The sequence below is a fragment of the Apis laboriosa genome, unplaced genomic scaffold (assembly GCF_014066325.1).
Source record: "Apis laboriosa isolate Shangri-la unplaced genomic scaffold, ASM1406632v1 scaffold170_cov151, whole genome shotgun sequence".
Lineage (NCBI taxonomy): Eukaryota > Metazoa > Arthropoda > Insecta > Hymenoptera > Apidae > Apis > Apis laboriosa.
In genome coordinates, this window is record NW_025222134.1 from 728,240 (window position 1) to 745,574 (window position 17,335).

Sequence of the window (17,335 nt, forward strand, 5' to 3'; positions counted from 1 at the left end):
GATAAATTTCATGTTTATTTCTTTTAAATTACATTAAGCTTTTATTTCGAAATATGGATTATTTAAATAACAAATACGCTTTTTAAAAAGAAATTTAAAATTAACTACATTATATTAACTTTCATGTAGAATTATACATGACTCAACATCCACTTAATCTCATTTAAATTCTCTTTATATGTTAATTAGCTTATTCAAGAATTTCAAGAAAATATAATTTTTAAAGTTATCAATTATATTTTTACTTATTATTTAAAAATTAATTAATTATAGTGTTTTATTTACAAAACATTTATATGAAATANTGAATTATCAAATATATATTTATATTTTTAATAATAAGTTTCATTTAAAAATGATAATAAATATAAATGTTGCACATTTTTTAATTTTTTATTAGCATTGTAGATCTTGAACAAATATAAACACAAGTTTTTTTTAGTAAATGAATTTCATTGAATATAATCTATATACATATGATAAAAATTTTAAAATCTATTTTAAGTTCATTTGTACATCTTGTTTATATTAATAACAATTTATTCCTCCATGAAAATTGCATATAATGCAAATTTATAATTATATTTAATCTGTTTGAATGTAAATTACGGTGTACTTTCTATATACAGTAGAAATCCGTTAAATCTAACAGCAGGCAGTCAGTTCATATAATCAGATCAATAAAAATTTTATTCCCATCATTTATAATTGTTCACATAAAAATTCATTCATATAAGAGAATTCTATTAAATATTTATTCTTAAATACATAATAATGTTTATTTACATTTATATAAGTGGAACGATACTCAATGATAATTTAATATAATAAAGATAAAGTTTAATAAAAATACAAAAATTTCAATCACATAAACGGAATTCTACTGTAATAATCTGATAACATCAATGAGTATTATAAAAAAACATATCTATTTGTTATTAAATGAATTACTGTGATACATATAAATACGTATATAATAAATCTATTCTATAACAATCTCAAAAATTCTTTTTTATATTTTTTCATTATAAAGTGCAAAATAATCTTCTGAATAAATTCAAAATAATTTCATGAAAATTTAATACTGATTCACATATTATGACCCTGATTTCGAGATTAAAATAATATAAAAATTTTTATATATTATTATTTGTAGTCCTCAAGGAACTTAAGATGGAACTGTTTCAGACATTCAAGCATTGTTTTTATTTTTTCCTTTTGTGGCAAAATTGTTGTCCTAAAATGATAGGTTCCAGGTCGTTGTCCAAAACCAGAACCTGGTATTACACATATTCCAGTAGATTCTAATAGTTTGAAAGCATAAAAGACATCAGGCTGTTGGCCTTCCCTTTCTGCTACTTCTATAGCTTTTTTTGGTAGATCAATTCGTGGAAATACATACATTGCACCCATAGCTGGATTAACCTATAAAAAATTAAAACTTTGACATTTTCATAAAAATTTCAAAATTTTCTAAATAAAAAAATTAAAAGTTTTATGATTTTTAAAATAAAATAGTTATTTTTAAAAATACCTTAAAACCTGGAATGGTATTTAATGTATCGACTACTAATTTCGATCGCTCTGCTAAAGAATATAAAGTTTGTTCTTTTTCTTTTTGAAATAATTCATAGGATGGTTCATTTGATTTTGGTGGATTTACGACAACGTCCATCACTACTTGACCAAGAACAGTCGGACACAACATCGCTGAAATCGACTTCAATAATATTGCCATTACTTTGGGATCCATATTAATAATTTCCCCATAGCCGCCGCGAATTCCACATTCTCCCATGTAACCTGACCCATAATAAACATAAACATAAATATATATATTCATTTTTGTAAAGTTAATTTCTTTGCGATAATTATTTTACATAGATTTAAATATTAGTAATTAAAAAGTACACTGATGAATATCTTATAGTAGGAAAGTAATATTTATTAAAATAGAAAATAAATAATTTTACCTTTAGAAATAGACATAAAAGAAGCCAGTTCCATTTTACAATAAGGTTCTCCCATCTCCATCATTACTTTCTTAAATGAATGGAAGGCACTATCTTTATCATAAACATTATCTTGATAAACCTCGTCAGCCAACAAGAACAAATGATTTTTATACGCAAATCGAATAATGTCCTCGATATTGGTACGTGTAAGAACTTGTCCGGTTGGGTTACCAGGATTTATTACGACTAGTACACGAGGATTACACATTCTTCTTGATTCATTTAATGCTCTATCCAATTCAGAAATATCTAACGCCCATTTATTTTCTTCATTTAAATAATAACCAATTTGAGCCAAACCAAATTCAGCTAGAGTGGCAGAATATAAAGGATACTGTGGAATTGGAATCATCACACCGGATGGTTTACCGTCTATTTTCTCATTGAATAGCTTCAGAAAGGACTGTAACATAAATAAAATATAAATGATTTTTTAGTAATTTAGTTATAAGTTATAATAACGTTAATAATTTTATGATTATAGATAGTTTTTCATTAATAGAAAATAGGAAATAATTTTAATTATACTCAATAAAAATGATTTTAATAAGTGATAATAGTATAAAAAGTGTTTTAAAATTATGAGTTCAGTAAATAAAATTTTCATTTATAAAAGATTAAAACTAAAATGTTTAATAAATTATTCATCGACAAATTTAACTACGTTTATTAAAAACATTATTACTGAAAAAACAAAAAATGTACATATATATTAAAAAAAAATATTTCAAATGATTATACTCTATTACTTAAAAATATCCGTTCAATAAACTCATAATTTTGAAACACATTATAACAATATAATAACAATAACGTGCACACTTTAATTCCATCCGAGGCGCCATTCGAGAGGATGATATTATGATAATCAGATGGAATTCCATCGCGATCTTGAATGTACTGGGCAATATGTTTCCGGATGATCTCAATTCCTGCCGATTCCGAATACGAACCAATGCTGCCTCCTTTACAATGGTATAAGATAGTCTTGGCTCGATCCTTCACGTCTTCAGGATAGTTAGGATCACTGAGAAGATTCGGCGATACTGTCAGAGTCAGTACTTGCCTCAAGAAAGTGATAGGCTGTTGGCCCATAGCATGTGCATCTCCCACATTTGCCTTTATCACCTCCTTGAATGGTTTCTTGACTCCCTAAAACAAAAAAATATATTTTCAATGAACTATTTTCTTAAATTTGATTATACTTATTACAATTTAATTATTCAATTATTTATTAATATAAATTATATTCTAACATTTTGGTCAACATTGTAATTCAAATTTTAAAAGAATGAAATAATCCATTGAATTAAATTTGTTTACTAGTTACATATATGTAATTAGATTATATTTATATTAAATCACACAATTTAGTAATTTTTTTTGAACATTTTATTTATTTTATCTATATATTGTTTAATATATATTTTTAAATAATTTAATTTGATTGAGTTGAAAACATAAGCGAAACGTTTCGATGGTAAATGATTAGCATATTTGCAAATATTATGCAACATAGCATGATTCATAATATATACATATACATATAACATAGAATAATATATATCTAAGTGAAGTAAATATGAAAAAATTACATTTATTAGGATTTAAAAGAGATTTTGATAACATTTGAATCAGAATTTAAATCAAATCATTAATAATCAATTTATTATTCCAAGGGATTATTTTTTTGATTCTGAATTTTAAAATTATTTTTTTAAAAAATATAATATAAAAATAATAATTAAATAAAATTTTTTAAAAAATATAACATAATATAATATAAAAAAATTTTATAATTTCATATATTTTAACTTAGAATTTTTTTAATAAATAAATAATTATTATATAATAAATGTAATAATGTAATAATTTTAAGTGATATCATGATAATTTTTTCGTTATATGTTTATAATTGAAACTTTAACATGTAATTTCATATCTGAAGAACTAATGGAAAATATTAGAATATGTTCGTGAAATAAGTCACATAACAACTTTTTTCAAAGTTTCAGAAAATCAAGATTTTCACAAAAATGATATATTTATGTATACTTATCATTTATACTTGAAAATTTAAAAGAGAAATTATGCATTTATCATATTATTTCAAAAAATTATGTTTGAAGACATAATATTTTTTAGAAATTTTTGTATAATATAATAAAAATATTAAAAAATTTTTCAACTTTTATTCTTAACTTTTATATTCGATAGTAAGAATTTTGAATTTTGACAAATTATATTTAATAAATGATATATAATATGATCAGTACTAATAAAATGAAGATCTTACATACATATAGCGCGTTTATTTTCCTTCACAACTTACAGTATTAAATTGCACAAATAAATAGATCAATTTAAATATATTTATTATTATATTTATTACTATATTTCTAATTTTTTTTTATAATATGTTTTTTTATGATTCTCATTTATTCTATCCGATGGATTAATGAAATTATAGAGATAATTTATTATCAAATAATGGAAAATTATAATTTTTAAGTAATTTAAAATTTGATTCAATTGATATATATATATATATATATATATATTTATTATATTATATATATATAAATCATACATCATAATTATATGTACAAATGTATTCTGCATTATAAATTATGTATATAATATAATTATATATTATTTCTATACTAATAATGACAATTGTTATTTTATGATATAAATTAAGTTATATTTTTAATAAGATAGTATCAAATATGTATTTTATTATAATGTAATCATAATGTTGAAAATGATTTTGATGATGATTTTTATAAAATTTAATTTCAAAATTAATATATATAGATATCAAAAAAAACTTTTCGTTGAAATTACATTATTTCAAAATGCAATATTCGTTTGCACTAATCGACGCCAATTGAATTACTATTTTTAGGTATTTGCTACTATAACGACAAGTGGTTTTAATACTAACATCAATTGAAACTAGTCAAATTTGTATTTAATATATTTTTATTCAATTAATTTATGATATATAAAATTTTTTTATTATAAATTTCTTTATTATATAATTTAAATATATATAATATAATAATATATATATAATAATATATATATAAAATATAATATAATATTATATTACAAATATAATTTATTATATTTAATTAATTATAATTTTTTTATTATATTATAATTTATTATAATATAAGAATTATTATATAATTTTATAATAAAATATATTATAAAAATATTTTATTATAAAATTAATAATTATTATAAAATATTATAAAATATAATTTTTTTATATTTTAAAATATACTAAAATGAATTGGCATAATTTAAAAAAACATTTTTTTTTAAATTATTAGTTGACAATATTTTTCTTATTATTATTAATCAAAATTAGAAAATAATATGAAAGACTTTTTTAAAATGATTACTATGCTTATATATTAATAATTATGCCTATATAGTAATTATGGATTTTTATCAATCAGATCCTGTAATTCTTAATAAATGAGACATAACCTCCATATATAATTATTTGCAATATCAATACTCGTATAATATAATATATTAATAACGTTGATATATTAATGTTATACAATGTTAATATATTCGTAAGACTTTTGAAGAATCAATTATAAAAACAAAACAAAAAATTAATATACAAAATTATTGATTGAAGTTTTTATTAAATTATAAACAATTTAAATTATAATATATATATATATAATATATAATATATATATAATATATAATATATATATAATATATAATAATTCTTAAATGAAATAAAGAGAAAACAAAGCGCTATCGCGGAAACAGAATATTCTTATTTTTTTTCATCTAATGCAAATTTCAATTATTTATTATTTAATAAATAAGTCTTAATCATCATTTTTTCATTATACCAAATTTTGTTTTGATCTCTAGAATCAATCTTTTAAAGATATCTCAAGAATATATTATATTAATATTGTGTATATCATTTCAATAGAATTTAATTCTCAATACACTTTATTCATATATGTATATTATATACAAATAAAGAAAAACAAAATATTATATCACAAATACAATTTTAATTCACATTTATATTACCGCCAATTTATTAATCAATAGAAAACATCTGAAATTGAATTTAAATTATATCAATACAATTTCATATAGAATTGTAATACGTTCATTTAAAATCAATTGATTTCAATGGAAACATTCGATACCTTTATGACACAGTATACGATATGAATTAAGCTATGAACAAAGCTAGTGCATTGACTTTTTTCATTATCACTCCGTTCATAAATATATTCTTATTCTTACCTTTTGAAGCTCTTTTTCGATCTCGAGAGCACGTAAAAGGAGAGGTCCGCGTACTGCGTACTCCATTTTTCGAAGATTCGTGAAGACATTATCCTCGGTGAGGATTTTGGTTCCAGGTTGACCGCTCGCCATACCGCGGTATAATATTCTGACGGTAGCCGGCCGGTGGATTATAGCTTCAATCGTCGGACATATGGATGTTCTTCCTGTCGATGTCCCTGAACCCGCAGAGGCGGAGGCAGTCAGTTGTTCCCACGTCCTAGGCCGACTGCTCACGATAACAGCGTTCCACCAGCGTGCCTGCGGCATCGTTTTATCGGTTGGTTCTCTCTCTTTACCTCCAGTTCAATCAGATGGCAGACGGCTCCGGTAATTCACTCGGCAGTATGGTGGGGGATATTCGCACATGCGCTGCGTGCTGCAAACATGACACGGGCAGAGTAGTAAGTAAATATATAATCGTAAGAAAAGTATTCATGTTCCTTTGATTTATTAAAAATAATTTATATGATTTTTAAGAAAATTAATTTTAATAACGAATTGGATTTATTATATCTTTAAATGAAATAAATTTTACTAAACAATTTTTGGATTGATTGTGATAAAATAAATATTTTAATGAATAGTATTCATTATAGTACATATATATATATATATATAGAAAAATGATAGAAAGATGATGTATATATTTATGTTATATTTTTCTATATTACACATTACGTAATTTGTACTTTTTGGGATAAAATTGAAATTATTTAATAATGTAGATCATCAAATTTGTATATGAAAAATATACAACTTACAGTTATCTTTTAATTAGATATACACTTATGTTAATCAAATTTTATTCAATTAATGATCGAAAAAAGCCAAATTTCGATGAAATCGCTGCACACGCGCGCCAAATGAAAAAGAATTGTTAGAACCAGAGACATTAGAACCTGATACTCAGAAATTATACATATACATATTTTATATATATATATATATATATATATATATACACAATGTATAGTTTATTATTGAAATTTCAATAATGATTGAATTATTTTTTTATAAATAATAATATAGAATTATTGAATAAATTTTCATGTTTTTTTTTATTAATAATTATATCATTTATTGTTTGATAACGAATGTAATCGAGCGACATCTGATGTCTTATTTATAAAAAAATGCATGAAATGAATATATTCTCAGTAGGTAATTAAATTGTTAAATAATCAACATTTAGAATAAATTATATGTATATAACTATATAAAAAATCAAACTATAATGATAAAAAGATTAAATTAATATAAAATATAATGAATATGTACATTATGTTTTTATTTATATATATGAATAAAAATATTTATATATTTATATCGTCTTTTTATTTATATATATTATACGAAGAAAAATAATTAAATTTAAAAAAAATTAACTAAATTTTAAAAATAGCATAAATTTAAAATTTTATAATTCAATAATATTATTTTTAGAAAAAATTTTAAAAAATTTAAAAAAAAATTTTTTTTCTTCAAAGCAAAAAAATATTGCAAAGATATAACTTTGATTACAACGTATTTTTTGATTTTACTATCGCTATCGAGAATGAATAAGCAACATATTTAATGAAATAGATATTCTTATCATTTTTGTTTTTTTCCTACATTTATAAAAATACTTATATTTAATCTTATCTTTTATTTATCTTACTAAACGCAATAGATTTAATGATAAAAAAATTATTTTATCAATTAGATTAATCAATATGTCTTCAAATTTATAAATAATTATTTATATCTTCTGTTTTCTTTATCTAATTTCTACAATTATTCTAATTAATCACATAATTAAATCATTTATCTTGCATTATAATATTATTGATTAATAAATATTATTAATAAAAAGTTCAAAATATATAAATTATTTTGATTTGAATTCAGTATAGTATTGATTTAAGGCAATGAAAGATTTCTAATTACTTATAGATTTCTAATTACTTATGCTCAATCTGTTGATTTCGAGTAATATTTTCTAATTTATATTTTATATTTAGAAAAACACAATCTAATTTCGAAAATCTAAATTCGAATGATTAATGCTACAAAAGTTGATATTATTAACTATTGAGATATTATAAATGTAATAAATAAAAAAATATATAATTTCATATCAATTTATTAATAATAACAAGCTAAAATTATGACGTAATATATTACATCATTTTTAAAATATTTCCTAAATATAAGGATAAATTGAAAGCAGAATTGTCATCCAACAAAAGCAAGAAATAATATGACGAAAATATTTATAAATACTTTCTATATATTTATATTTTATTATTTCAATTTCGTATCGTAGAAAAAAAAATCTAATTTAATTGTATTGTATAAAAAAAAATCTAATTTAATCTATGTTCGTTTAATGGATATTTTCACCGCGCTTAGTGAATTATCCTCACCGATTTCTGGTATTACTTTGCCAAAATATATATATTTAATCTGTAATCAATTTAATTATTATTAATTTTATTAATTGATTAAAATATAAAAAATAATAAAATAAATAAAATATAAAAAAATGTCGAATTTTTTTCTCTATTTCATTCACATGCTTCTCATTTCCAATACATTCAAGAAACGAACGAATCAAAGAGACATAATATCTTCTTTTATTTATCTCCTGTCTAGTTTTTCTCTATTTTTCTCCTTCGATAATAGATACAGAATATATATCTATTAAACAAAAAATATTAAATATTTAAATTTATATGAATAATATAATAATTTAAACAATAAAATAAAAAAAAAGAAATATTATATTAAATAAATGATAAAACGAATAATAAATCACGAATAAATTTTCTTCATTTAATCATTTTACAATCGTATAGCATACTTTCACATGAAAAAATAATCACATTAATTATAAACACCATTTCACATTTTCGATAATTATGGTGTAAATGTTTAAACTTTCTCTGAAATAATTACAATTTCTCTCCATTCTAGTATAAATATAAATCATAAATAATATCATAAGAATTTAATTTATTTCCTATGAAATAATGAAAAAAGAACTAAAAAAAAATGAATGAACGCTATCAATCTTTCTAAAAAAGAGTACAAAAAAAAATGCACATAAACTGAACAAAAGAAAAAATATGAAAAAATTTGTTTAGCAAACTTTATATAGAATTCTTCGTTCCAAAAAACAATTCTTACCTTCCCTAATTGAAAGAGCCAAGACTATGGGATAATCATCAGTTCAAACACTCGAGAATCAGTGACTAGCCTTCTAACGCAAGTATGTGGATTCCAAGTCTCGTCGAAATCAGTCAACTCACGTTGAACCACCGCCTTAAGACGCATATCACAGGTTTAGCTTTTGGATTTCATACTCTGTTGCGGATAATGGATTAAACAGGAGGATCAGACCCTCTAGAAAGCTTTTCTTACGCATTCCTCGTCCGACACGCATTGCACCGTTCTCTCACCTTAAAACCTCATTCGGTCAGCCGGAATGAATGCGTTTATCAACTTCATGGAGGGCCCAGACACGACCGCCGTTAGCTTCCACGAATTCGCCAATGTTCTCCGGTGGAGGTATCTCTCTATATGCTTTCGCTGCGGAACGGAGCGTGCGCAAGATGCGTCGCTTGAGACTGCACACTCTTTTTTTTAATGTTAATCGGATCATAGGTTATGTTTGTTGCAGCCAGGTCACGATTTTTGAACTATGAACTTTCGTCACTCTGTTGTAACTTCCTTCCATCCTTCCACCTTCTAGATAAGCAATCAAAGTTCAATGGAGGTGAAAGTTATTAGGAAGAGAACGAATTATAATGACAATTTTTTTCGATATTTCTTTTATTTAAATATAAATTAAAATATTAAAAAGGAAACGATGAATAATCTGTAAAAATTGTATAATCGTCACATTATTGTAATATAAGATTGATTTATTAAAATATAAATAATGTACAATATATACTTACATATTGTTTTACCAATATAAATCTAATAATAATAATCTAATAATTTAAAATCAATTCCTTAAAATTTTTAAAAATTAGAAAATTTAGAAGAAAAAAAAAATTATATAACAAAAAAAAATATTAAGTATATCTTCAATTCCTTTTCATAATTATATCAAAAAAACAGAATTCAATATAAATTAGTTTTAAAAAATTATATAAATTTAATGATTTAATATATTATGATCTTCAGATAAAATACATTAATCTTTCAAAATTATAAAGTTTTCTTTGCATTATCCTGTATTAAAAATAATTTATATAAGATTTATTATAAATTGTATATAAATTCATAAAAATAAAATAAACAACAACATTGTTAAATAAACAAATCATACATATTTAAAATATTGATATATGAAAATAAGTTAATATACAAATAGAAACTATGTAAATTTTGGGGTTATGTTTCTTATATTTTGTAATAATTCCATAACAAATATAAACTTTAGAGAATATTAAGCAAAATAAGGTAAATAAATAAATAATTGTAATGCATAAATATAATAAATGAATTTCACTTACAAAATCAGGAAATTATCTTTTTTTCTGATAATACATTAAAATCAAATAGAACGATACTTTTTTTAGTTCTAAATATCAATAAAATATATAAATATATAAATCAAATTAAATCGATTTTATAATAACTTGATCGATAATTTAAGCTTAAAATTATTACGGAATTCATTTATTTTGTGAGTAATATTTCATCGATATAATGTTTAATCTTTTCTAACTTCCAATATTATAAAATTATTTACATTTTATTTATTAAAAAATGAAAATTTAATATATAGTAAAAAAATTTAAAAGAAAAAACTTTTCGTTATTAAATTTCCGCGCCATGATTTCTTCACTTACCATGCGTTTTATAAGTCGTTGATCAGAGGTTAGGTCCATTGCAAGTACTACGTAATTGCAAGTCGTAATATAAACAAATTTTAATGATGAAATTTTAATCATTGATCACTATAAGTGGACAGGGGGGAACGGGGTAAAAATGTTGTCATTTTTACGAAAAATTTCAATTGGGGGGAAGATAAGAGATGGTGTACCAGCGAACGATGAAATGGAGGCTATTGAAGGCTGTCTGGAGGCGAAAAACAACAGAAGTTTAGTTTCCCGATCCGATACTGAACTCAAAGAATCTATTTATGGCAAGTTCAAATTTTTGATCAAACAAATATTAAATTAATTATAGATTAAATAAAAAATACTTTATTAATTTTTATTAATAACAATTTTAATATAAATTTTTCATTTAAAAAATAGTCAGAAGAAAAGAGAACTAAAATTAGTATATTAATTTAATAATTAATAATTAATTCAATTTTTATTATACATTATATTATATGAGGCAATCAATTGTATAAATTTAATTTATAAAATCAATTAATTATTTTAAAGTTACTAGTAGTTAATAAATTATTTTAATATAAAAGAATTATTATTACATTATTAATAAAATTAATAAAATTAATAAAACCACCTTTATTAAAACTTACAAAATTTAAAATAATTATAGATTTATTGAGAACGATTAAAGATCCAGAAAAGCCACAAACATTAGAACAATTGGATGTTGTCTATGAAGACTGCGTTGAGATTTTAAAACAAACTCCTCAAGGAGTATCTGTGATTCGCATTGAGTTTAATCCAACAGTACCTCATTGCTCTCTGGCAACATTAATTGGTCTTTGCATTAGAGTAAAATTAGAACGTAATTTAGTAGCTCTTTTTAAATTAGATATATATATTAAGAAAGGTGCACATTCTACAGAACAAGAAAGTAAGTGTTAATTAATTATTATATATTATGATTATAATTGTTTCAATTTATATTTTATAATATGTTTTTTTTAGTAAATAAACAAATAAATGATAAGGAAAGAATTGCAGCTGCTATGGAGAATCCTAATTTGAGAGAATTAGTAGAGAAATGTATTCAAGAAGAAGAGTGAAAGCTAAATTTTTTATGATAGATATCATTAAATTGAACTTATAATTAATTATTTTTTTACAATAATAATTTATATAATAAAGAAGTCATAAGTACAAGTTAGAAGTACAATCTTAAATTTCAATTATAATTCAAAAATATTACAAAAAGATATATTTATTGTAATATGTGAATGCAAAAATAATCTTACAATTTAAAACTCTGTTATTCTTAATTGTACATAATTGATGGTGCTAATAAATAGCATGTTTATCATTATTTTAAACATAGCATTTTATATACAAATATAAAATGTAACGAACATTTTTATAAATTTAATTATAAATATAGTTCATATAGAAATTTTTTCATTTGAAAATTAATTTTTATTATCCTAATATATATAATATTTAATATCGAAATTAGAATCAACAAATATAAGACAAAGAAAAAATAATCTCTTTAAAAAAATTAATTACGAACAATGAATTATAATAATATAATATATATAACTTTAAAAGATTTCGAGGAAGCTTGTGCGGATAGAAGGGAAACGATTGGTGAGAGGTGCCAGAACAAGATGGGAATTATCCAGGCCCCTTTCAGGCCCCCGAAGATGCTCCCCAGACATACTCAAGTGGGAAGAATCTGGGTTACTCAAGCCTGAAGGGAATGTGGGCCGGCTATATACCGGTTGCCTGCTCGCACATCGCAGTTCATTCTTTCTTGTCGCGATCGACAACTCGTGAACGAGCTTTCTATTGAAGTTGATCGAAAAATATACGAAATTACGATTTATACGGGATTCACGAAAGAAATTTCATTACCTTTGTATCTTAAAGACAATTTACTGTTTTGGCTACAAAATCATTGAAGACCAAGTGAACATCGTTAAAAAAATCAAAGGAAACTATTTATTTAGGTAAGTGTGACCGGAGAAATCGAAAGCGACCTCGTAAATTATACAGTTGCCTTACGTGACCCGCACAGTGACTTCATAGGGCTTTCTCTTGGATAGTTCTCTTCAATATAATTTTTGCGCGTATTATGCATACTACTATTTGTACTCATGTAATGATTCATTATGTTTTCCAAGTTTAATCGATTTTATTGCTTTCATTTTGTGGAAAAAATATAAAAATATATATATTTATTTTTCATTCATTCATAATGTATTCATAATGTATAGAGTATGAAAACTATTAATTTAAACCAAGAATTTCAAAGATTAATAATACCAGAATTTATTTTATAATTTAAAATATATTTATATATCTTATTAGTACTATTATAATTATATAATTATTATGATAATTAAAAATAATTTTTAACCAAAATTTGTTTGTATTGTACAAATATTTTCTGAATAACTATATGATATTTATAAATTTTATAAATATTATAAATATATATTTATAAATATTAAAAATGATTAAATATTTAGATAAAAAATTTGAATAAATTTAAAGTTTTTATTATTTATTTTATTATTCTATAAAATAAATATAGAATTCTATAATAAATAAATAATATAGAATATAATATATAATATATAATATATAATATATAATATATAATAATAAATAATATAGAATTCTATAATAAATATTTATTATATTAACTAAAATCATTGTTCATTAAATTTGAAATAAATTTTTTTATTATATTATGTAATTAAATAGTAAAGTTTAATTTACAATACAGGTCTTTGTTTCGATAATAAAGCCTTCATTTTACCAAACAAAAATTAATTACAGTTCTTCAATTAACAATGCAATCTCTATTACTTTTGCTTAATAATTTACGCTCAATTAGTTATTCCATTATTTTATACATATATGCATATATGCCTCATAAAATTATTCTCAAATGAACTTTTTAATCAAATTCGCACTATGAATTTCCAATTAATTCTTACGCTTTCCATACTTAAGCGCAAGAAATTTAGATGGTAAAAAATAATTAAAACTTTTTTTTTGTTTTTTAATCAAAATAAAAAAAAAGTAGAAATAATTTTTTTTTAAAAATAATATTTTTTTTATTTTTCAAGAAAAAAAATTTAATTCCTTTAATATTCGCCATTGGTTTATCAAATTTTAAGTAAACACGTTTGTTTTGAAGATTATTCACTTTCTCTCCGATTTGTGAGAGGTGATGAGGTTTAAAAGGTACATATACTTTCCTTGCGTAAGATCCTCACAAGTCTACGCAACGATGTAACTTGTAAAACATGAAGTATAATATACTTCAATCAAGAATTTACCTTTTACGATATCTTCCGTAAAAAGATTCAGAAGAAATGAGCCTGCTTTTTCCTTCCGATATCCATCACAACTTAGTAAATTGAAATGAAGAGAAATTCTATTCTTCATTGAATGTATGACATTTAACAATATCTTATAAGCAAAAGTTTTGAATTAAAAATGAATTTTTTTAAAACTAATAGTTACTGATTCAACCATTCCTACTATATATAATAATAGACAATATTATTCTAAATATTTTTTATTTTTTTGAATAAAAGAAAGATGTGTCTTTTTAATATCTATTTTTTGATTTCATATTAATATAATATTCAAAAATTAGAATAGAAAAAAAAAAAGAAAAATTTAATTAGAACAAATATCAATAATCCATATATCATTAAATATATGCATTTGTATAAATAATACATATTTTAATATAAGTTAATATAAATAAAAATACCTTTGCATTCGTTGATGGTAAAAATATATTTCCAAGCATCCATTTGATATGATGTGTTTATAATTTCATTCCATGTATTATACATTATTTCACCAAAAATTCATACACGAAAATATATCCAATCCAATTAAAAAAAACAAAACATAGATAAAATAATAATTTGATCGAATTGGATCAAACGAAAGTCGAAATTGAACTGGCACTAATTTTCTTCTTATTTTTTCTTTCTTTTCACATTGAACGTATTGGCACGTTCCTGTCTCGTTTTTGTATCGTTGTACTCGTCCCGAATATGTGTATACAACAATCTTATACAGAGGAGCCGTTAAGAAAGACGTAGAACACAGCCAGCACGTAAACCGGATGATATAAAGCCGGCCAGATAACGGTTCCACGAGCACACACGCGGATACGAAATAAAGCCACGATCTCTTTCTCTTGTTCTCTTGTTCTTTTGCGAATACTTTTTAAATCCTTTAAATAGGAACTAATTGAACACATAATCTAAAAAAAATTTATAGAAATATATTATAGAAATAATATTATAAAAATAAAATATAAACTGCTGGCTAATATTTAATTATTAAAAATAGAAATCTAATTAAATTTTTAAAATATTACGAATTTAATCATAGTGATTAATATAAGGGTTAGATCAAAGATGGCGTTGAAAACAATAATTAGTAATTTGTGGAAGTAATTTATTTCTTAAATTTCCTAATCTTTTCGTAACAAGATAATAATTCTCCTTAATAAATAAAGCAATATTCTGTCGAAATTTTCAGCATTTTCTTTTAGAAAATCTTTAACAAACCATAGAGATATTTAATCTTAAATTATAATCAATAAAATATTAATCTTAAATTATAATCAATAAAATAATTCATGTAATAATTTATGTAACTCATTTTTTTCATTTCAGAATTCTTACTATTCACTTTCATAGGGAATTATTTTAAATGTTGTTGATTAAAATAAAAGAATTATATATTATTATATAATTATTATATAATTATATAATTAAATATATAAATTATATAATTAAATTTTTATCCACTCAATTAAATTTGTATAGAGTTATAGTGAAATAAATAATGTATAATGTTGCAATGCATCAATATAATTAAATCTACTAAATATTACTTTACAAAATATATTTGATGCAAATTGAGATGCAATTTGAAATATATTAAACTTTCTTTATAATCATTAAAAATCATTTTATATATGAAATTTTTGTTTTATTTTGTTTTATAATTAAATTATTTTTCTAAAAATGAATTAGCATTTCTTCAATTTAGGTGAACGACCGCTGACACTAATTTTTAGCGAAAGCCGCAACATTATGAACGAAGTTTCATTAAATCCGCAATGGCATAGAATGCCAAATAAAAATCATTATTATTCAGAAAAGATAATCGAACATGAGCGGAGTTAATGCAATATTGATTATGCATTAGATATTTTAATTATCCGAATTATTAAATAAAAAATATTAGTGATTGTAATATAAAATATATAAATATATTGTAATATAAATATAATTATAATTTAGCATGATTTTCTTTTCGTTTAATTATAAATTCTTTTTTTAAAAAGTATTTTTTATAGTTATAGATTATTTATATCTAAGCATAGACAATTACTTTTAATAAATAATTTTTTTAATAATAAGTGTATACAATTTTCAGAAATAATAAAGATTATTATATTTCTTCAATCTTTAAATTTTTGAATTACTTGAAATTTTTTTTATATTATTACTTCTTTTTATATTTCAGAATTTTTTTTTATATTTTTTGTATTTTATATATACAAAGTGCAAATAATTTTCAAATTAAAATCAATTTAAAAATTATTATTTTAAATATATGATTTAAAATTTCTATATTAAATTTTTTTTCTAATTATTTTTCAGAATAGTGAATAGCAATTTCACATTTTATTTAAAATTATATTTCTTCATGAATATTTTTGTATTCTCACAATATCTTTATCATGTTTTAGAACATTACTTAAATAATTGCCTCATATTTATATGCTCACTGCAGCTATTAATTGTAGATCGTTTGACGTTTTGTTTTGTCACCAAGACGATTTAGAAAGTTGCAACAAGCCTATGAAGACTCTGAGAAAAGTTAGCGCTACATTACAAAAAATAAAAACCTGTTGCAAAATCTTCCAGCATTTTTCTCTCTCGTCACCGTGAGAAATCTTCCTTCGATTCTCTCTTTCTCGGGTCATAATTCACCGTTGAAAAGTCTCCTTTCACCCTCGACAAAGATTAGTTCCCAAGAAACTTTTACTTGCTATAGATATGCAACACAAGAGAAGATGTTTTCCTGGAA

The 17,335-nt window shown here is 22.2% G+C and overlaps 2 protein-coding genes across 4 annotated transcripts; one reads left to right on the forward strand and one right to left on the reverse strand.

Annotated features, from left to right (window-relative positions):
• Nucleotides 1-374: 374 nt before the first annotated feature.
• LOC122711538 (alanine aminotransferase 1) lies at nucleotides 375-10,069 on the reverse strand. Of its 3 annotated transcripts, none has more exons than XM_043930401.1 (7): nucleotides 9,800-10,069; nucleotides 9,528-9,662; nucleotides 6,315-6,732; nucleotides 2,838-3,167; nucleotides 1,974-2,418; nucleotides 1,535-1,803; nucleotides 375-1,425 (listed from the first exon to the last, which is right to left on the reverse strand). In XM_043930401.1, exons 3-7 carry the CDS (start codon nucleotides 6,621-6,623, stop codon nucleotides 1,147-1,149), a joined length of 1,632 nt encoding a protein of 543 aa, XP_043786336.1. In that variant the 5' UTR covers nucleotides 6,624-6,732; nucleotides 9,528-9,662; nucleotides 9,800-10,069; the 3' UTR covers nucleotides 375-1,146. The 3 variants fall into 3 exon arrangements, with proteins under 3 accessions (XP_043786336.1, XP_043786334.1, XP_043786335.1); XM_043930399.1 differs by having other exon boundaries at nucleotides 9,528-9,704; XM_043930400.1 differs by having other exon boundaries at nucleotides 9,528-9,899.
• Nucleotides 10,070-11,227: 1,158 nt separating this feature from the next.
• On the forward strand, nucleotides 11,228-12,647 carry LOC122711540 (MIP18 family protein galla-1). Its single transcript, XM_043930403.1, has 3 exons — nucleotides 11,228-11,499; nucleotides 11,868-12,131; nucleotides 12,206-12,647. The coding sequence occupies exons 1-3, from the start codon at nucleotides 11,343-11,345 to the stop codon at nucleotides 12,301-12,303; spliced, it is 519 nt and encodes a 172-aa protein (XP_043786338.1). The 5' UTR covers nucleotides 11,228-11,342; the 3' UTR covers nucleotides 12,304-12,647.
• Nucleotides 12,648-17,335: the final 4,688 nt, after the last annotated feature.